Source organism: Coloeus monedula (genome assembly GCF_965178545.1).
Source record: "Coloeus monedula genome assembly, chromosome: 4".
NCBI lineage: Eukaryota > Metazoa > Chordata > Aves > Passeriformes > Corvidae > Coloeus > Coloeus monedula.
Window position 1 is genome coordinate 66,715,660 of NC_138784.1, and position 23,950 is coordinate 66,739,609.

General features: G+C 36.4%; 1 protein-coding gene across 4 annotated transcripts in view; it reads right to left on the minus strand.

Annotated features, from left to right (window-relative positions):
* The window catches only part of CACNA2D1 (calcium voltage-gated channel auxiliary subunit alpha2delta 1), a 365,472-nt gene that overhangs the window by 182,818 nt on the left and 158,704 nt on the right, over positions 1-23,950 (minus strand). For all 4 annotated transcript variants that reach the window (XM_082280237.1, XM_082280236.1, XM_082280239.1 and 1 more), the window contains exon 4: positions 12,972-13,031. In XM_082280237.1, coding sequence (XP_082136363.1) covers positions 12,972-13,031 — 60 coding nt within the window. The remainder of the gene's footprint in view (positions 1-12,971; positions 13,032-23,950) is intronic.

The window sequence follows — 23,950 nt, forward strand, 5'->3', positions numbered from 1 at the left end:
ATTAAGGCAGGGTTTTTTTAAAAAAGACAATCAGAAAGGCTCCTGCAAACCTAACCAAGAAGGCTACTGGAAAAAGAGCTTAGCACTGGAAGATCACAGTGAAGAAGAGAGTATGAAGTAAATCGGAAAATATCTATTAAACTGATTTTAGTTTGAAGAAAAGCATCATTTTGTTTCCCAAAATTTATGCTGTGTTGCTTGAGACTATTTCAGCTCAGCTCTCCACAGCACCATTGCACAGTACTACAGATGCGTGAACTGAGATTGCAGAAAGCACGAGAGGGAGAAACTACAAGTGTTTAAAAAGGGGTAATGGAAGATGGGGGACTTAGGCTGAAGAGGAAAGAAGGAATGCTGCAAAAAAGGGTGGAGTGTCTTGTCAAGGGTGATGCCATTCTCTGTTCACACCCAGAGAAGACATAGCAGTGAAAACTTCAGAGAAAGGCAGGAGACTATTGCAGCAAAGCAGTCATTCCAAACTTCTCCCATCAATGACCCCCTTGGCAACAGGCAAAATTTCCTGGGCCTCTTTCCCCTCCCCTCCCTTGCCTTGCCTTGCCTTGCCTTCCTTTAGCCCCTTCTCATTTTACACAGTTCACGTTACAAACTTTGCGATCCACCTGGCTGAGGATTGCTTTCTTTTGGTTTCACTTTAGGAAGTTTACTGAACTTGATGGGCTGACAACTGTTACAGCTTCAAAAAACTATATGAGCAGAAGCCATCCTAACTTAGCTACTTTCTGCCTAGAAAAGCCCTCCAAAACTATTTCAGCAGGTATTGTACTACAAATACCTCCAAACACTTGTCCAGTGATCTAACACTGTATCAGCATTGTGCTAAACTGTCCTTATGAGACCAGCAGTCTGTGTGTTATTTGGACACAGTGAACTGAAAATCACAGGTGTAAGTAAACCATGGATTCCTGCACTGAGTGAGCATTCATCAACCGTGCAAATTGACTCCAAGGGCCAGGACTTCCTTCCAGCAGTAAGACACAAAGATGCTGTTCCCACTGAATATAAAATATTCCTGGAGTTTAAAACACGAAAGAGGTAAAATTTCAAAAGTATGGGCATATTCTAGTTTAACCACTTGTGTTCTCAGACGATCTGAACCCACCAGCTTTAGTTCCTTGTAGACCTCCAAGAGACTCAGCTAAATGTGTGTTCCTGTACATAGACATGAATACACAAACACTATTAGATGATCTCTTTGAGCATGTATGCATGTAGATACATGTATAAATACATGTGCAAGTATAAACACAGAGGAAAATTTATACAATTTATATGTGCATAAAAATAACTCCCACCCATTTAAGTAGGACCAGCACAATCTTAAAATTTGTCTGATTCTCAAATTATCACCTAAACGTTGTTTATGAACACTGAGCAATACAGAAAAGCATATCTAATATCTCAGAAATCTGTAAGCTTTAATCCATTATCTTGAAGTAAGAAAGAAGACTATTTGCTCTGTTTCATATTAAAACATTTAAAGCTTTTAAAAATACAATATTGCAGACCTCATGTATAAATAAAAGGATTTGATGAATTCAGTTGTATTTATCTTTATATTTTCTTATCAATATAGAGATGACATGAGGAACTGAATGAATTAAGGACATTATATTCTTGACAAGTATACACCAGTTCAATTAGATTAACGGATTTGCACTGCTCTACTCTTACTAGTACATGTAAGTCAGTGAACTGTTCCCGTGTCAGCAAAAACTACTGATGTGAATCTGTAAAGGAAATCCTGTCTTTTCCATGTCATATTTATTTTTTCATAAAAGCAGCATTCATAGTTCACAATCATGGCATAATTCATAATATTGTAAATATTTTCACAGAAATAGAGGGAAACTTTTTCCTACTGCTCTTGGTCGAATGTCTGAAGAACTTACTACTAAACGGATGGACTTTTCTTTCCAATTTTCAAGGTTAATTAATCTGTAAATGCTATGTATCTATTGCTATAAATAAAACTTGTTTTCTCTTGAACAATATTTCCTCTTGGTGGTTATTCTTGACACAGGATGCTTACTGATGTGCAACTGCATGACTTTTTAGGATAGAGCATGCTTTATTCTTCACAGAGAGTATGATGTCTGTGTTTCAAAATAAAACACAGATCAATCCTGAACACACTCTGCTTTCATCCATATCGTGCTCGTTACAGCTGCCCCCAACACACCTAAGCAATGCCCAGACACATTCTGTGGCACAGCATGCACAGGAACCATTCTCAAATGACTGTGCTGGCAGGTCTGCAGGAGGTAATACTCTGTCTGGCTTTCTACATGCCTCCAAGATCATCTTAACAGGTTTTGTATGCTCATATACTCTTACTTGCCCCGATGTAATTAATGTAGACCCAAAACACAAGAGACCAAGGGAGACTAGAAGTATTTGGAATTAAATCTCCCATGTGGTGTGATCCCTGTATTAAGGAAAATAAGTCAAAGCAACTGCCAGCAGAAGAAATGGCAATCATCACTTGGGATTAATAAATATATTAATAATATGGTTTTGAAAACATTTCAGTCTTAATCCAGCTTCTGGGGTTTTTTTTGCTGATATCTCTCACCAAAAGTGAAAAGAAACCAAACCACCCTTTTTTGCAGCAACACAGCTTTAGGACAAAATATCTGCAAATACTGGTAAAATAAAACTGAAATGTTCTATTGGAAAGGTGGGGAAGTGCTCTGCAAGACTTCCTCTATGAGTATTTTAGAATACTTTAGGTCTAGAGGTCATTTAAGCTACGATGCCCATAGCAAATTAGATTAAATTAAATTTGCCTTTATGGAGAACATTCAGTCTGGCAGAAAACTTTTGCTGGAAGTTTTCTTTAAATTTTTATGTAGGAAAAATCTCACAAAAAAGGGCAAAGTACAAGAAGTTTTATGAGGTGAAAACACTAGAATTTTGTGCAAGCACAGAAAAATATCAATAGAGCCAAACTTTTTAGTTCTACTGTACTCATGTGTAACTCTTAAGAAATGCAAAACTGAAATTACCCTCCTGAGAAGTAGTAATGCCCAAAGGACTGAGACAATCCTACCTGAATTAATAATTCATCAGGGATTATTCACCCATTTTTAAAAGCAAGGATCTGGTCTGGTCATTTTTATATTTATGCGCACATTTTAAAAAAAGTTACACTTCATAGTATTTCAGTGCAATATAATTTGTGACTAAAAAATGGGAAAATTAAAGCAGAATGATAGTGTGTTCTACAAACACATGAATCACAGTCACAGAGGTGGCCCAGAGTTCTCAAGACTTGATAAATCCTCATATAACTCCTATGAGACCTAGATTTGTTTATTTATTTCTAGAGCTCTTATTTGCCCATAGCTGATAGAAAGAATACCTGGTAAAAAAGAAAGCAAATGCTTAACATACATTTCTGGTCAAATCAGGTAGAATTTTTAAGCATTTCTTTACATGATGTTAGGACTTGTTAGGATATTGCTAATTTTCAAGAATTTCTCTGCTCTGTGTTATGCACGTCTTTTGCTTTGTGGCTTAGTCTACAGAAATATCTGAAACTACATATCATCATTTGCAGGACATAAAAGAGACACATTTTCACCTTTTGTTTAAATTCTAATGAGAATTGCATTATACTCAGGATATGGAAAGCTAAGAATTCCCAAATCCCATGAGCAAAATGCAGTTCTTAATAATAGGATTGTCTTGCACTCCCAGAGCATTTGAAAGTCTATGCAAAATGAAACATCTATTAAAATTTCTGTGGTATTTCAACTGCAAAAGAGTGCAGACATCAAACATTTTCTGTTCTCATCCATTGCACAAGCCTCTTTTCTAGGAACAGTGCTTCTTGGGAGTGTAGAAGTCTACAAAGTTTTAAATATGGAAACTTTCCAACTCCCCTGTTAGGTCCTTTTCTAAAGGTAATGAGATTTGATAAAGATAAGCCAAAATTTCATCTAGTATCTTACAGGAATCTTGGGACAAAATAAGGTAAGATACCAGGGCCTGCATGACGCCTGTGGTTTTGTCATTTGGAAAAAAAAAACACAAGTGGAGTGAAGAAACCCACAAATATCTCCACCTGCAAAAATCCAACCCATTCATCTCAGACTTTCAGAAAAGCTCAGTTTTTAATATTAAAAAATACATGTAGAAGTCCGTATCTATATATTCATGGTATTTGCTCTTTCTGGCAGGAAATATTTCAAACATATTTGGGTTTAGTTTCCTTAAAAAAAAATCTCTAAGGTTTGCTATTATGAATGGCATTCCTTCTCTGAAGTAAGAACCAAACCTGAATTTCTGAATTTCTCAAACTTAGAAGTCTGCCTTTATTAAGAGAAGCTATATTTGATTCTTATGCCATTGATTAACTTTTTGTGCATATTCAATTATATCAGGTTTTTTTCAGTTTTAATTAAAAATATCGTTATCTCTCTCTTCCAATTAATAAATATTGACAACAAAGTTAAGTTGGTTAATACTCTTTTTTCCCAAAATATTGGCTCATTTCCTAAATTCAGTGTAAAAAGGGTTAGAATAAAATGTGACGAGCAACAGGGAAATGAGTTTTCCTTGGAAAGTGAGAAAACTAGTCAGATCCTAGTTATACTGACAAGGATAAACCACAGAAAAATATATTGTTAGTTTTGAAATGAAAACATTTCACAAAAAAGCTTACAGACAAAATAAACAGCATCCTTGAAGTCCATTTCTGATTCATCAAAGGTAGTAAAGTGCTATGAATTACTTATCCCAGATTTACATGAGCAATTGAATTTGAGGGTGAAAGGTAAAATCAAAAAACCAGCTAGCTTCATCTGTGCCACAAATTCAATGAACTCTTAGAAAATGCTCACAATAGCAGCCTGCAAAAGCTTTTCTTAGCATATTGTACTTCTCCATTTTAAACTGAAGAACCTACAGAGTGTTAATAAATTGAATACAATAGTATATCTTGCTTTTAATAAGATGTTTGTTCTGAAAGCACATTAAAGCCTATTCAAAATGAAGGTGATAATGCATACGTATGGCAGCTTGATAATAGAAATCACACCTTTCTTTCTTTTCTTCTTACCTAGATCCTTCCTTCCACTTCTTTTTCAGAAGCTGCACATTTTTTAAATGAGTTGTCGGGTCAATAAGTAAAAAGTGAATTAGATGTCTTTAACATATTTGATTTTTCAGATAAAATGGAATGCTTGAAAGCCCTCAACAATGATTGAAGGTGTTTCTTTGCTTTACTCTAAAAGCTTTTTTGGCAAGTTTCCAACCAGTGAAGCACTTCACTGTGCATGAGAACTTTGCAATGATTTATATTATAAAGTTACACTCTTTTACTGAAGGTAAGTTTATTAAGAGATGGCAAATAACCAATACCAAAAGACCAAAAGCTAGCTCCTCTATAGCTACAGATTTAAAATCCCTGCTTATATATAATAATTCTGATTGTACTGCTACCACTGTCTTCCTCATAAGCTTCCTAATTGGTTTAAAATTCCTGAAGTGTGGAGAAAAAAAAAAAATCGAGGATTACCAGTCTAATTAATCACACTAACACTCATTGGTGCAATTCTCATACAGGATCATATCAGATACATAATTTAAAAAAAGCACCGAACAGCTCTCCTGTGGCAGCCCATATTTTAGAGGAAAATCAATGATTTCTAGACTGAAAGACACACCTGGGAGAGTCTAGGAAGTTATAAAACTCCAGGCAAGATAGCAAGCAACAATACTCTTAAAAAAGGTTTCTAATGACCTGGATTTTTCTTTTTAATTTTCTTTAAGATGATTTTCTTTTATTTAACTAGTGCCTGCTAGATATTTGTAAACCAGAGGGTACACCGAGACTTTTTGAAATAAGAATCCAAACACTAAGGGGCAGGATGTAGGGGACAGACAAGTAAACAGTGGGATCTTGCTCCCAAGAGTGAATGCCAGACAAGTTCTGCACTAATCTGGTGAAACTTATGCCATGTCTCCCAACAGGCTTCAGTGTGGACGTGTTCACAGTGGATTTCTACACCAAGATGAAACTCCTTACTAATGATGGAGATCCTGGGAAGCCGAGGTGAGCTTGTTCCAAAGGCTGTAACTATTGTGTTTCCTGTCTCACTTAGACAAACATTGTAGAAAACTGCAGAAATACGTGTTCCTGCAACATTCACAGTGAGCTTTCACGACTCGAACAGGTATAAGTGACTTGATAAACTTCAAATAAACATCAGAATAACCCTTAAACCCACACAATTTCAGTAAATATGATTTATCCTTATTTTCTTTTCACCTCACCTTCCTACTACTCCCAGTGCACTCAAACAGAGTTTCATCCCCTGAGTAGAAAGATGTCCAAGTGCAATCACTGGCAAAAAAAATGTTATTTCATTCATTTCAGTAATATAGGGCACATTTAATTTAAATTATACACAAATGAAGGCTACAGGTCACAGAAGAGGTGGCACACAGCCCTTCAGAGAATAAAATATTATGCTCCTTAAAACATTGACCATCTGTCAATTTAAATCTGTCAATTTAAATCTGTCAATTTAAATCGATCACTTGGATGTTTTTTTCAAGTCACAGAGACCTTAGAGGTGTGACACATTATCCAAAATGAATCAAAATTAATTGAAGATTTATTTCACCGAGTTTTGGATCAAAACATTGTGTGAAGACACAGACAGCTTTCACACTTTGCCTGTGTTTAGTGTTATAACTTTCACAAAATTATAAAGTATGTATGACTTACTAGGAAAGGATCCCACACCTACTTTGCACCTGTGAGGACCAGTTCTCTGTGCTGGAGGTCTGGTGCCAAATCTCAACTGAATAATTTCTCACAGATGCTCTTTGCACAGAAGAGGATTATCAGAGGTACAAGCCATGAGAGAGCTGTATCCTCTCTCTGAAGAGATGAGAGAAAAAGGATTCTAGTTTTTCTTCTTCACAGAGTTTTCCTTCTTTCAAGAGACAAAATACATTTAGTAAACTGCCTCTTTATAATGAAATCGCGTCAAAGCTGAAAGTTTCATGGTTTGTTTGTTTGTTTTCCACCTGAGGCTTTTAAGATACAGTGTTTTAGCATTTTTGTAACATCCAAAATAAATTACAGACAGTCCTGAAAATCTTCAAACTTCAAGATACAACAGAGATACCTACTACTGCTCTGCTCTTGCAGGTCACTGCTTGGATCAACTCTGCTGATAGAAGACTTATTTTATCTTAGTTATACTTTTCATCTTCTGTTTCTTTGCTGAGCAACTTTTCACTACAGTTTTATGCAGCCAAAATTTCTACTAGAAAAAAATAAACAAACAAACCATAATTCCAAAGTAATACTCCCATGACCTTTTGTCATTATTTTTAGCCCAGTTGGTACATGAACACCAGCTTACATATTATCATTGGAGTAAATGCTGTCTCAAAATTACCAAGACTTAGAAAGACATCATTTACACAGAAGAATATAAAATAACACTACTGGTTAAGTGATAAAGCATATTGAAAGAATTTTTCATGTGGCATTTTAATGTGATAATTAATTCTTAAAAGCCTAAGTTTCACTCTCTGTATAAATAAGTAGATGTTAATAGGCCATCCATGCAGACTCCCCTTTTAAAATACCAATGAGATACCCCTTATGTTTATACATGTGTAAGTACAATTAATACAGCAACCCAACTGGAAACAAAATTGCTTTATTTAACCAACCATTGCAAGGCAATCAAGTGTGGTATCAAATGTAATTGTAGAAGATTCATTCAGGGAATAACAGCAATTACTTTATGCAGAATTCTCCTTTCCTTCTTTCAATTTGCATACATTTTTTTATGAGTCTTTATGCCAGAAAAATAATTGGACCCTCATAAGTGTCAAAACCATCCCCCTTTCAATTTGTAGTGTACAAGAAATTTCAAACTGACAAAGCTGCTTCATTTAGATACCTCTTTAGTTTGTACCTCTGAGTTGTAACTGCTTTAATCTAAAACCTTCAAGCAGGTTTAACTCCCACAGCTGCATGGGCAGCTGGGGAATTGGACAGTACCAATGGAGTAGGAAACAGAGAATGGGATTTCTTTATTTGTCTGAACCTAAGCACTTTCATTTTGCCTTCATAAACTTCACAAATATTCTCTTAAGACCTAATAGTTTTCTAACAGGTAAGTATTATTTTTGGGCCATACAAGCAAACTGCAGCTCAGCTATTTTAACCAACTTTGTGCTTCATCAGGAATTAACACATCACAGTCCAATATTTCTTTTTTTCCCTTTTTAACTTAGAAGACATTTGGTATTCTTAATTATTATTCTTAATTAATATTGCTTTGAATAACTTTATACCTTTATTAAATTAATTAGTAGTTTCCAAAATTATTTTGATATTTAATTATCAGTGAAAAATCCCCACATCCATTATGATCTGTTTTTCTGTCACTTAGCTAAAACTAATGGTAAATATGTAAGATACATGCTCTTAACTCATTTTAGATTTTCAAAATGTCCAGCTCACAGCTGGATAACCAAGCTACACAGTGCGTGAGCAACGGGCTCACAGGTCAGGCACAAATGTTATAGTGAATGGGGGGACATCAGGCAGGTGATCTGTCACTGGTGGGGTTCTGCAGGGTTCCATCCTCACCCCAGTTCTCTTCAGCATCTTCATTAATTGCTTGGAATCAGGACTCGAAGGAACACTAAGGAAGTTTGCTGATGACACTAAACTGGGAAAGAGCTGTTGAGTCCCCCAAAGGCAGAGAGGTCCTGCAGAAAGACCTCGACACATTGGAGAGATGGGCAGCCATCAAACAGATCAAGTTTAACAAGAGCAAGTGCCAGATTCTGCACCTGGGATGGGGCAACCCTGTGAATGTGTTATAGAGTGGGAAATGAGAGGCTGGAGGGCAGGTGCAAAAGGGACCTGTGGGTCCTGGTTGAACAAGAGCCAGCAGTGCCCTGGCAGTCAGGAGGGCCAACCATTGCCAGCCGGGCAAGGGAGAGGATTGTCCTGCTCTGCTCTGCTCTGGAGTGGCCTCACCTCCAGTGCTGTGTGCACTTTTGGGCACCACAACATAAAAAAGACATTCAGCTATTAGAGAGTGTCCAAAGGAAGGCCAGGGGAATCCGTATAAGGAACATCTGAGGTCACCTGGTTTGTTTGGCCTGGAGAAAAAGAGTCTGAGGGGACATCTCAGTGTGGTCATCAACGCCCTCATGAGGGTAAGGTACTGATCTCTTCACTCTCATGACAAGTGACAGGACCCAAGGAAACAGCCTGAAGCTGAGTTGGGGGAGATTTAGGTTGGATATGAACATGTTTTTCCCCCAGAGGGTGGTTGGGCCCTGGAACAGGCTCCCCAGGGAAGTAGTCACAGCACCAAGCCTGACAAAGTTCAAGAAGTGTTTGGACAAGACTCTCAGGCACATGGTGTGGTTCTTGGGGTGTCCTGTGCAGGGCCAAGAGTTGGACTTGATGATCCTGATGGGTCCCTTCACACTCCGCACAGTCTATGATTCTATGAAACTGAAAGAAGGTAAATTTAGATTAGGCATTAGGGGGAAATTCTTTCCTGTGTAGGTGGTGAGGCACTGCCACAGGTTTCCCAGAGAAGTTCCCTGGATGTGTTCAAGGCCAGGTTGAATGAGGCTCTGAGCAATCTGGTCTAGTGGAAGGTGTCCCTGCCCATGGCAGGGGGGTCAGAACAAGATAAGCTTTAAGGTCCCTTCCAATATAAACCATGTTGTGATTCTGTGATTTATAAAAGACTCAAAATTTAAGTTTTTTGCTTTGTTTTTCATTGTTTGGTCTGCTTGAAGTAGTTGGAATCTAATATACTATAATACTTAAAACAATGGAAGAAATTATACTCTCATTCAATTAGAAATAGTACAGAAAAGGGATTTTAGTCGATGTGGATTTGTATGTCTGTAAATAGTTTAATAATAGTTTTAAATAGTCTCCTTACCATTTTTCTAAATGACAAGCAAATTTTGTTCTTTAGACAATCTGGACAGCCTGTACACTAAATCATTAGGCGAAACAAAAAAAAAAAAAAAAAAAAAAAGAGTCTGTGCAAGTAAATATGTTTTTTTTTCCTGTACTAGCTTATTTCAAAAGACCATATCTGAGATGCTGAATTTTTATTATACTTCGACATTAACCTAAAAATAAAATCTTTAATGCTTGCATGTTTCTTTTGCTGTGAACTGTGCAAAACCCACTCATATTTAGCATAAGGTATTAGAACAGGCACCCTGGTGGTCTTTTGACTGACACATCCCTTGCATCTCTGTACAGACCTTGGTCCCACAGTCAGCCTTCTTTGCCCTTCATTTTTTGTTTGTGTTCCACTCAAGTCAGCCCATGTACACTTCCCCAGGAGGAATGCTCCTGCTATTTTCTCCATAAAACTCCATAGGTTATTATTCGGCTGCAATCTGACTGTCAAGGACATTGCTGATCACTAGCTCATTAGAAGCAGAAATAGCTTGTCCCATGAGTTTCTTTCTACAGTGACTCATGTGCAATGCTGCAGGAAGGGCTTTCATCACCCAAAACCAAATCCTGGATGAGAAATGAACCTCATGCAGCATGATGTAGACAATCCATAATGCTATCAGAAGTACTTTAAGAACCCTCGACTGCAGAAAGTTTCACGGTCTATCTTCCATTTTCCATCACAGCCATTAGGAGAATGAATCTTCCAGTGAAAATTAAGTTTATCAGAAAGATCTGTGTGCAAACTAATTTGAGCAGGCATTTTCTAAAACGTAGGCCAGAAGAGAAGAAAGATTACTTCTGGCAAAAATGGAACAAATCGAATTATATTAGGCTTAATACATTCATTTGAAATTTAATTGCATAACCTAATGTCAAGGTTATTATATAGTGCACAGTGTTCTGATCCAAATTCAAAACAGTAAAGTACAATCCCAGTTTGCAGGTACTTTATTATAAATCCAACCACTATTTTTTTTTTCAATAGTGACCATAGTCTTTCCCTGAACCACAACATTAATATAAAATCACATTTCCAAATTATTTTGAGATGTGTCCTTGGAAATGAATTCAGATAAAACCTGAAGCATCTTTGGTTTGACTGACTTCTACTGTGAGAAAATGGGTAAATAGAAAAACAAAAGCTGAGGCAGTGTTGACATGGTGCCAGAATGTACCGTAGAAGAAAAATGATTTGAATGAGATTCTGACTGTATTCACAGAGTTCTGCACTGAGTCCATCAAGCTTGCAGCTTTTATTTTCTATTCACAAGAGAGATAGATTAGCAGAAAAGGTCGCTGCAGCATTCCTGTTGTAGCATCTCCATGGAATATGTGTTCTGTGTTTTACCGTGTATTAGAAGCTGTGCCTGGGCAGAGAGCACACTTAAAAGGATTCAGGCTGTATCCAGACTCTCTGTACTCCTAAAGCCAGTCACTCCTATGTGAATCACACAGCCTAATCTTGGGGCTTTCTTGTCAGGTTTCAGATCTCCAAGTGCCTGAGTAGCACTGGATCAGAATGAACATTTGCGCTGGTTTAGACTGAGTTAGAATAAATTTTCTTCATTGTAGCTAGCATGGTCTATATTTTGGGTTTGTTCTGGAAACAATGTTGATAATTCTGGTGTTGTTTTTTTTTATTGCTGAGCAGTACTTTTGCACAACCAAGGCCTTTTCTCCTTCTCACCCTGCCCCTCCAGTGAGGAGGCTGGGGTGCACAGCGGACCCCAACCGACCCAAGGGATATTCCACACCATATGGCACCATGCTCAGCAAAGAATGCTGGGGGACGAAGTAGGAAAGGGGTGGACTTTTGGAGTGATGGTGTTTGTCTTCACAAGTCATCATTAAGGGCAAAGGAGCCCTGCTTTCCTGGGAATGCATGAACACTTGCCTGCGCATGGGAAGTGCTGAAAGAATTCCTTGTTTTTCTTTGCTTCTGCATGAAACTTTTGTTTTACTTATCAAACTGTCTTTATCTCAACCCATGAGTTTTCTCATTTTTACTCTTGCAATTCTCTCCCCCATCCCAATTCAGTGGGAGTGAGCAGGTGACTGTGCAGTGCTTACTTGTCAGCTGGGTTTAAAGCACAACAAAGTTCTTAGAAAACCATTGTACATTTAACTGTATGCCACCATGATTCTCGCGGATGTGCAAACACAGTCTAGGTTTGTAGCATCACCATGTAAAATTACCATCTACTTTAATTTCTGAAGGAACATGGAATAAAGCATAATAAATAAAATAAATTTAACACTTAGTAGGGAACTATAGCCTAAAATTAAGAAGCTTATAATCATGCATCACAATATTAATTTGGCCAGATTGGTAATAAAAAATCAATGTTGTACATTTTAAAATCATGTCACTTATTTTTCAGTAAAGTCTGAAATTACTAAAGAAGATATTTTAATGTTTGATCACGTTTGAGCCTTTTTCAGCAGTACTAGAATACTGAGAGATGCAGTTATTTAAATATAGAAAAGTATTCTAAAAATTAGTCTATGACTCCCAAGTCATGCAGATAACCAAATCCTTCTCTATTAAGTTATTTCCTGCTTTTATTTTTTTCCTTCACATAAGGAAAAGACAACTTGTAAAAATTTTTTCTGTGATTCTGTTTCAGTGTTTGGCATAAGCACACTTTTAGCTGACACCAACCATCACTCAGATGTCTTCTCTGTAATCATTCCCTGTCTGTCAAAACAAACAAACGTCTTGTGTACAACTCAGAGCTACATCCCTGGGTCTGTGAAGCTCCCGATGAGCTTCTGAAAGGAAAAGTTCACTTTATTCTCTAGACACCCTGACTGAGACTCTGTTTACTGAATTAAATAAAATGCCCATTCATAGTCAGTAACCCCATCTGTAGTAGATATATAAACAACACATTTGTAAGACTACAGTTAACATTTCAAAGAGGAAAAATCAAAGAAGGTTAAAAGGAGAAAAACTGAAGCTTACCCCAAACTCATCCCTCCACTGATGTGATGCTTGGTACTTCTCTGCTTCTTTAGCAAGGCGCTGAAGAACAAAGAGAGAGAGGACATGAATTTCAGCCTTTACTTATTCTTCACATATAAAAGTCTTTTTCTTTTACTTTTCTCGTATACATGTTTTCTCTCTCTAAATTTTATATATCTATGCTTTTTTTTTGCATTTATTTGAAAATTATGTATATTTGAATAAAGGCGAACCATCTCATCTAAAAAAAGCTATTTTCTGTATTATTTAAGTACTAATGCATTAGAAAACTTAACCTTCAGTCCAATATATTTTAAGAAGTTCCACTTAAGTTCAAAATCCATCCACATCCTGCTGAAAATTCTCCTTACACAAACTACCTTTACTTATGTTAATTAATTTAATCTACCATCCTATAACAAGTACATATTAGAATATTAAAGCACCATGTTATGGACATTTATTTCTCCATTATATCATTTAGCTTCAATTATGGAAACTACTGACAGCCCTGTGATTATTAGGGATGCATAAAAAGTCAGTAATTTGGGACTAGCTGGAGTCTGATCTCACGGATTGAATTAGCAGCTGGAGGGTAACAGGCACGTTCCTAGAGGGCATTTCTCCCGTATTAAATACTTTGAATAAAATCCAGTCTTTTCACTTAGCCGACAGGAAGCAAAACATAGTGCATAGGAATTTGCTCTTTCAACTCAATCTCTTGTGCAGATACATCCATTAGATTGGATGATGTGTTCCTCCTCATATAAAATTTGAAGTCTTTGAAAAAAAGCTGTTCGGATGCAATTCTTAGAAGTGTATTACAATTTTCCATACAGAAGTTGTCAAGGTAATGCACTTTCTCCAGCTAAGCTGCATATGGATCCCCCATTCCTAGAGGCAAGCACCCATCCCTAAAGCCAGCTCACTCGGAAGAAGCAGCTACCTGATGTGAATGTAGTTCAGGTGGACTCAGCCATGTCCTAATTGTTGAGTGACTTACTTTGAGAACTCAATTATTTTACAGCCCAATAAAAATTTTAGCAACTGTTTTTAGGGAGTCATGGTCCCTTTCTAACAGACACAGCCTGACTATGTCCACCAGATAAGTAGGGATGAAAATGCTTACTGTGTAACAATGAGTCTGATGACCCTTTTAATATTCAGACCAATCCCTACACAAAATGAACTGGTCACATTTTCAGTTGAGTCACCTTGTCAGTTCTTGTTAACAACCAAAAGGAATATGACCAGAAAGTCCATGTAAGCTGGAATTGCAGACATGGTGCTGTCAGAACATCACCTCAGACCTGTCCCAGATTGCAACCACCTGTGCTACCTCATCCCAAGGGTAATCCCTCTCCCCTCTCTAACAGCCACCACGATGATTGATACATTTCACAAATCAGAACTTAAGATCTTTTCCTTATTTTTAGGTTTGTAATCATTCTTTAAAACCAGAAAAAACCTCAACAAAACTGTGTGCTCTACTGCCACAAGATGTACCCCCACTCAATTGTTTTATTGTCAATTCAAATGATTCTTAGGTGACAAAAACATACCAGCACCCTTCAGGCATTGTCCACTGGAGATACCTCAACAGTAACCAAGTACCACATTAACCAAAGATAAACTACGATATCATGTCATGCATTATACTGGGAAAAAGAGCAGTCCAACTCTCTCCTGACTGCACTGGACAAACATCTACAGCATTTTCATTTTTTTCATAATATACTAGAACAACTTTGTCCATCTAATTTATTCACTCAATCTAGCCTGTTCTGCATCTGAATTTGTCTATTCTCTGATAAATTCAAGCTGATTAAGTCATGTTTCACCAGATTGCAGCAAAGCAAGATATAACACTTACTACACGTGTAAATAGTTGCAGTTAACACTGTCCTCAGATTTCCTTCACACTCTGCTCTACTGCCTTAAGGTACTCTGAGAACCACAAAAGACAGCAGAACCCAAATGCACAAACTGATAGATAGATTGTGGAGAGAAATATATACTCATCATTAACACTACTAAGAATTTTCCATGGAAAGAACTGCAGCCATGCTTGAAATTCTTCAGCTCCACCGGTAGATTTCTTAGCTAATCTGCACTATAAAGTTAAGATGCTTAAAGAAAATTTAAAAAAAAAAAAAAAAAAAGTTGTTTTTTTGTCTCAAATGAAGGGAAAAAAAGAATATCACTCACAAAATAGATATTGTATTCTTACTCTCCTTTAGAATTTTTCAGTCAGGTTTCAGTTAGAACCCATCCTAACTGCCCAAGTAACCTTCTAAAATAACCTTACGTGCAATATCTACAACACATTACACCTTAAAATAGCCACCAAAATGAGAGGCTGTCATTTGGGACATGTGTACAGAGCTCTGCCAAAGGTAATTAAGCTCATACGAAAGTCCAAGCAAACTGTTTAGAAACAGTAACAACCAATAAGAAAACAGCTTCTCCTTGACTCCAAGAACACCATACCCAACACCATAATGGTAGTACATATGACAACTGTCATGGTATCCCTCAGTGGTAGGGAGGAGAAGAGAGATTCAGCAGGCAGGAATTGTGCAGCAAGATTGATTTCTTTAATTATTTTACAACTCTTTTATAGACTTTTTTCTTCATAGTCTAATCGGTCAAAGGATCAGCCACCCCTTGGGGTGATTGGCTAAAATCCTAAAACATCCATTGTCAAAATATTTTTCTACTGTACTATAAACAAAGGTCGCAGGTATTCATAGCTTACAGAACTTTACTAATATCTTCTGTGAGAGAGAAAAGTATCTCATGGGACTGGAAAGAAGCAAGCAAAATTCTTGCTAGCAGCATATTTGTATCCACAGACAACAAGACAGGACCATGCATACAAGCTCCAGCAACAGACTGAGACACCTTTTTGATTTCTTCATCACAGCTAACCTGAAGAATCTCTGCATTTTGCTCTACTGTCCAAAACCCACTATTTTTTTTGTTGTTACAGTTATTTCATCAATTCTTAAAAATTTTATCTGCAATGTATCTAATACTTTAGCTGGAATGTATATTTGGAATGTATATTTATAATGTACTTCCTAATACCCTATGTCAACACTCCTTGGTCAAAAATAGCCATACAGTTAAGCAAACTCAAGTTACCTGTGCCTTTTACTGTGACACGAGGAGAGACTAATTTTTCATATCTCAAAGAAATCATGCCTGCTTCCTTTTGAGGTATGCAAATGTCAGGTCTGGCCTTCCCCGTTTTGATGGAAGAGCCTCTGGAGAATGCCGACAGAGAAGCTGCACAACAGCCGGCTGACACCTGGCGCTTCCCATTTTCCTTCTCATTACAATGAAAGTTTAATAAGGCAACAGCTTCTTTAACACCATGACCCACTGCAGCTCCCTACAGATTTCTCCTACAAATGCTAAAATCCCAAGATTCAAATTTTTATGTGAAAGAAAATAAGAAGAAATGGTTTAAAACAATATTCCTCTATATTAGCTTTCAATAATTTCTTCCTCCATGCCTCTGTATTGTGTGCTGTGTAGATGAAAGCTGTGAGATGTTTTCATGCCTTGATTAAAGCTCTATTTAACATCATCTTTTTGGAAACAGAGTATGAAAAACAGAACACTAAAAAGGGAAAAAGAAGCAAAATTAACATAACAGAAATGTTCTGGCTTACTTTGATATATTTAAGGAACCCTACTTCATGCAGTCTGCTGGAGAACACATATTTACTCTGAAGTAGTAAATAAATTGAGAAATGGGGACCAGGGAAAGAGGGCTGCAAAGGCTACCAGAATGCTGTAGCATCTCTTCGTTTGGAGGATGCCCGGCTGTGGTGGCCAATTGACCTGTGGTACAAGAGACAGAGAGAGCTCTTGGTAAGACAGTCTCTGGTGCCAAAGCTCTAGTGGTTATGGTGAGGAAAAGGAGCCTCTCCAGGATGCCTTGTTTGGTTATGGTAACGTACCCCAGTTCTGCTTCCCCCGTTGGCTCCTGGTGTTAGCCACACCCCTGTACTTCAGCTCGAGCTGTCACCTGCTCGGGGTCATTTGCCTCTAGAACCCTTCACAAGCTGTAGCAATAAACTGCTTTCTGTGGAACTCTAAGCAAGGACCCTTCTTAACTCCTTGCTGTCAGCTTAATGTTACTGCAGCCATCCCTGCGTCTGTGCGCTCATGCATGTGAGCCACAGAGCCGTAGGGGACTCAGTAATACCCGACAGCTGTGAGGTAGTGTTTCTAAGTAAGGGATCAAAAGAGCTGATGCCAGATTTATCCAGTGAGATTGACACAGTAGCTTATGTCAAATTTAAGGTGCTTGGAAACACTTTGATTAAACATGCAATTTGTTTAGTAAATTTTCCTAGATTAAGCAATTACTTCTATCTCTTTTTTTTTTTTTTTTAATTTAAACTTTTTTTTTTTAAATTATTAATGAGAACTGTTCTCTCTTTTTTCTAAGTACGGTGAAGCGTGATTATCTTCAGGAATTTCCAGAATACTTACCTCATCAATAAAATATAATTATCCCTTGAAAAACAGTGACTACCCACAAATAAGTATTTTTAATCAAACTTTGAAAGAAGTCAAGAGGTAACTTCCACTAGGTTTCCTTATATCTATCAAAGAGAAAGGTTATCTTTAAAGGAAAACAGCTATTGAAAAGCTAGATAAGGTGCAAGTGTTAGTTAATTCACTCCACCAGCCTATGAACCTTTCCTTAACTTTTAAAGGGATCATAAAAGATTATGCACATACAAACACACACACACAAATAATAGAAAAGAAAAACGGCAACAAAAAAAGGTCCAAAGCCCAGCTACTTGTCAATCTCAAAACCCTCCATTTTCGAAGGTCTTGTCCCCAGTTTCCAAGTTCATGTTATTGTCTATGAAAGACAGCCTTTGATGCAGCACAGACTGCAAGAATCTTTATCTGATCTGTAAAGATCAATTCCCTAGAAGGCTTATTCATCTTCCAGCCTTCAGGGTTTTTTTACGTATATGTCATATTTTTATCTCTTCCTAACCAGCACAGGATTCTGTCAGCAACTGGCCCAATTAAAATTATATTCAGTACAATGAAATAAATATTTTTTTCTGCTTCCCACTCTCCTTTAATATTTTATTTGAAATTTATATTCAACTACTTCTTGATATATTACACTATTATAAAATGAGTAATCTTAGAGTTAATAGATATCAGTATCCTCACAAACTTTCTAAATCACAAAATGCATGTATTTTGTAGGTCATTTTAAGAAAACAAATACCCATGGAAAATATATCAATATCCAGCTTATAAAGAAAAACATAGAATACACAATGACTTTCAAGTCCTGATTGTAAAATATTATCCAAATATCCAAAACTGTTCTTGCATGAACAGCACAAAAGCCACAAGGAATATGTGTAAAAGTGGTTTAATACATAGTTTTCATATATGTGTCTGAAATACAAATAGTTTTCTTCCATAATTGGTTATGAATTGGATATTAATTACAAGATGAGGAAGAGATTTTGTAAGACTCAGATATGGTGTCTGAAGTATCAGTGCAAGACTGTTATTACTATTTCACTACAGGTTTAATACAGACTTACAAAGTCTAAAGGATTACATTGTCATCTCAGTAAGCTGTTACATTCTATATTAAACCAAATTAGAACTATTATCTTCTACCTTGATTCTAGTGTCTTTACATGCATAGCATATGTTATATTTTCACAGGAATCCTTGGTAATGAATTATGCAAATACCCATGAATTACCCTATTCAATAATTATATCCTATTGTATAAAAAGGTCACCCAGTTTGTCACACAGAGAGTGTTGAGTTCAACAAACAACTGTAAACTGGAAGGTCAGTAACCCAAAAGTGAGTATAGATGTGATAATGATAGCAAGCCCATAACCCTCATATAAATAGATCAGGATTTTTTTTTTTTTTTTTTTTCTAATTTCCATATTTCCAGTGGGGCACAGGAGGAGTTAATAGGGGCTGACTACCCTTTTACATGTTATTTATAAAGATATTTCTTATATGATCTTCCTTACAAGTGGGCACTGATAATAATTATCACCCCAAAAGCTCTATCTAGATTTGATGAAGCTGAGGCATGTCAGTATGGATAAGACAGTCCTAACCACAAAACAATGTCTTAGATTGAACCAAAGACATGCTTAATTTTGCTGATTTAAATTTTAATGACAAGTTTTAATATTTCATCTTTCATGTAAATTTGTTTGCTTTTAAAAATATTGTGATTGCTATCATTGAAGCACAAAAGTTTCCATCATAATTCATATTTCCCTATGTCAAATAAGGACCCTTTTTTCCTAAGCTTTGCTGCATTCCGTTATGTAAATGCCATCATCTTCAGCATAAGTGTAACCAGAATTTTAAACATATTTTTAAGATTTTTTATAATATATATAGTGACCAAATATAGGTTTTTGTTTTTTGCTGATCTGCAGCTTGGTTATATTTTAGGTATTTACACTGCAGAGTCACAGCTTCTCTTTACTCTGACATCTGCTGTGCCACATGATGCTAGTGTGATCTGCACTCTGTTAATCAGGATATCTAAAGCATAGAAGGTCACAGGAAGACTGTTTGTAACTGCTCTCCTATATTCTATACAGAATTTCTATGTTGCACTCCTCAGCTACTCTCTGGGGACAATTTCACTTTTGTCATCTAAGGCAGCATTTCAATCATATTCATATGGAAAAAGGGTATCCTAGGGGGTCTGCTGACATTGTGATACTTACAATGCACACTTCATATAAAATTAATGGCCTAAACATAGATACAATTTGAGACAATCAGGAATTAGCACAATTTTTCAAAAAGCTAATGTCATTACACTCTGGACAACAGTTCAAAGTAACATCTCAATCCTTGTCTTCCACTTTATAAACAGCAAACTAAAATGCCAGTTGTTTTTTTTTTAATTCAGCTTTAGATTACAAAACTCAACTTTAATTAAACAGTAAGCAGAAAATTACTTTCAACAGTTTGTCTGCTTTTCTAATGAGTTTCAAGCCATTTTTCCTTTATTCATATGAAAAGTCACTCTATTTCAGACCTTCTAATCAGTTTTTCTAACAAGATGACCTTATATCCAAAACAAGGCTGTCATGTTGGCTACAAAGAAGCCTAATGGAAAAAAATTATTATTACCCTCTACATGTTTAGAATACAGGGCTTTAAAGGATTTCAGTATCTGTTTATAGCTATAGATAAAATAATTCTTTATGATTCAATACAACCTTTATTCCTATTGTTTACTTGAATGAAACAAGGAAAAGTAAGGCTGATTCTCTTCAGAGAACTTTTACACTCTCATGGTTTTCTAGTTCCAAAGCATATCAAGCTTTATTTAGACCAGTGGGTCTAAATAAGATCAGGAATCAATGGGAAATCAAATCTGAACTAGAGTACTTGAGATTAAAATATTTCAGGTGAAGTTTATTCCTTCTGGTATAACGAATCACATTTATTTTAGTAGGCAAAACTGAAATAAGGATGCCCTAAATAAATGCATCCCACATGTGCTTTTGACATCTAAAGCATCATGTGCAATCACCTGTCACTGACAAAAGTGTCATATAAGAAAAGTAAAAAAGGATAAAACCCAAAGCACATTTTTCACAGTAACACTTCTCCATTACATAAAAGCAGCCCTCCTCTAAAACATGAACTAGAAATAGCTCTTCTCTTCTATTTGTTCTTTTCTTTTAATGTATTTAAGAATCCCCTAACACTAGCAAGTTAACAAAAAGAGAAGGAAAAAGTGGCATTGTAGCAGTACTTCAAGTCCTAAAAGAGTGGTGAAAGAGTCTTTCAAATATATTATACTATATTACAATTCTCAGTTAAGTTTTAGAAAGAATCTAAAATCCTTCAGAAGCAGTCAAACGTACAGATACTGTCAAACACTTTCTGTTTCCTTCCTGAAAAGAAATCTCACGGAGCTGGAGCTACATACACAGCTGAAATTCATCACTGGAGAATAAATAACTGAATAAGTAAATAAATAAATAAGCTAAACCCCATACATTTAAAGTTCTGGAAAAGTGATATAGCTCGATATGTACTTAGGTGAGTGCACAGCCTGCCGAAGTTGCAGGAGGGATGATGTCAAGTACTAGTTTATACTGTCTGAAAACTTACTAGTTTCACCTCAGATTTGTCTCTAATGTCCATAGTCCTAACTAGAACTAGTAAGACCATTGGTACCAGATGAAAAGAAACCTTACATGAGCAGTCAAAGGCAAAAATGAACCACAGATCCAAAGGCATTGCTGGAGGACTCCTGAGTACCAGAGAACAGAACAGATCAAATACAGCCACAATGAAGAATGCAGGGAGCATAAAATTGTCTTCTGTGACTGGAGCACTGAGTCCCATCCATGAGGCATGAAATATTATTTGTGTGAAAAATCTTACATGTTTAATATGGTGCAGCATGAGTGTACAAATTAATTATGTTCAACTATTATTAAACAGCAAAAGGAATGTAGTAAATCTGCATCAGAAGGTAGAGAAGCAGAATTTCCACATTTATGGGGAGAGGGAGGGAGGAAAGAAGTTCAGTTCTCAAGCCGGAGTATATTTTTAGGATGTGTGCAAGCAGGAGATTTGAGAATCTGGGCAATATTATGACAGCTTGATACTGCCAAAAATGTTTCAGTAGACAACAGAGTACAATAGCACTGCAGATAAAGGCAAGAAGAAAAAACTATTAGAAGAGTAAGCTAATCTGCCAAACGCATCTTGACATCTAGCAGTGAAATCTTACTAGAGTGGCGTATAAAATTAGGAAAGATCACTTATTTTAGGACAAAATTTATCCTTCTCATTTCCAGAAGTTTAAACCCCCTACAGCATATTACATTTTCACTCTAATAATTCATATTCCTTAAATGTAAATCACATTAGTGTTATATTTTTAAACAGGCTCAAAGTGAAGGACACACACTGAAACCATTAGACTGAAACTGCCAACTGCTCCAACAAATCTCAAATTGCATAACACCACCAGCTCCAGCTCACTGCCTGCCTTAGGAAACTCTTTTGAGCTTGACAGATGAGCTAGTAACTTCACAGGCGTGATTAGAAAATGACATGTATATTGAGCAGGCATGCCTTGCTACCCTGCTTTTTTCACATATTTTCTATCAACTCAAGGAGAAACCAGAATGGCATAAATTTATTTCTAGAAATATCAAAATTAACTCACTTCAAAAAAAGTGTTCTAAAATGTCAAAAAGGTAACTTAATTTTCCTCTGACTTGAAAAAAAAATTAACTTGACGCAGTTCAGCTTGCTTTACAACTCCTTTAATACCTCCTCAGTAAGTATCCACTTCAAACAAATAAACAAAAAGAAAAAAACCCATGAAATACAGCCCACCAATTTATACATGTTAGCAGATTCATTGAAATCTGAGTAATATCCAAATGGGAACAGACATAACAGAAATATGCACATGCGGATTTCCCTTATTTTAAAGGGAAAAGTAGGAAGAAAGAACAAGTCAAATAAATACCTCCTTGCAAAGTACAAGGAGAAGAAAACATTGATACAGACTGGCATCACTTATTCAAGAAAAACACTGAAGTCAGTTACCTTCAACTGAATAGGGGATGCATCAGCAGTTGCATCTTGTCTCATCATATAATCAAACAGAACAAAAAATTTCACAGAATGCTAAATTTTCATATGAGTTTAGTATCAACATATCAAATATTACCATTTTACTGTCAATACAACTCAACACTATTAAATATATATTGAATATTCAAAACACCGTTTGCAGTATTTTGGTTTAAAATTATAGCTTCTGCTAAAATCACAAAAGTAGAGTTCAGCTAGCTAGGAAAATTAAATATAGAGAAATTTAGTGAGTTCTAGACTTATTCACACTTTGTGTGCTACAAAAGATGTTTAGATGTAATGCTATTGTAATTCCCAAAGATCATAAAGCTGGAGATTTAAAATCTCTGCTGAATTGATAAGCAAATATCTCTTTTGGCCATGTCACCAGAAACAGCATTAAGCTCTCTCAGATTTGGATGGGTATTTATAGAAAGAAGAGCAAAATCCAGATTTTCCAGAAATAACAGGAGTGAACAGAGCTTATTTATCATCTCTGCCTCTGCAGAATAGGACAGAAACATTTTATTCCGTTAAGACACATTAATAACCTAAACTGTAATGATAAATTCCAAGTAGTTAATGATTTATAATAAAATCAAGACAGCACTGAAGTCTCCAGCAGCATTTCCAGAAACGGGCCTATGATGCAAATTTATTAATAATAAAATGTAGAGCTTGAATGGTGGAACCAAAGTGTGAATTTTAGAAAAATATCATCATGCTCATCTCAGTTCTCAGCTGTATAAAACAGAATGACAGATTTGACTTATTAAAAGTCTGTTAAAAAATGAATCCACCTCCTAAATATATATATATTTGTTTAAAACTATAGCTGAAAAAAAAAATCTAGCTTTAACAAGGCCAGATAGTGTCTCAGCAGCTTTGCATGTCAGGCAAAAAGATAGAGCAGGTGGTGGGCTATAGCTGCTGAACAATCAACTTGATCTCATCAGCAGTCAGGGGGTAAGAGCCAAGGAAATATGTTACTGTTGGCAACAGCAGAAACAAATGATACATTAATACTGCATGCTATTTTAAGGCAATATTTCCCTAATGGAAGTAATTCTAGTCAAAAGAAATAAAAAGAAGAGTTTAACTGTGAGTCCTGGAGAAAACTGAGAAATGACCTTCCCTTGGCAAAGCGTAACAAGGTTTTTTTTTTCTTCCCGGAGACCTTGTGTCAGCCACGACAGCAATGCTGGGAACACAACCCTGCTGCTACGCCTGGCTGTGACCAGGGGTAACAGGACACCCAAAGCCCCTTCATTCCTTTCTTATCACATGGAATGCAATAACATGTTGCTTCTAAACTT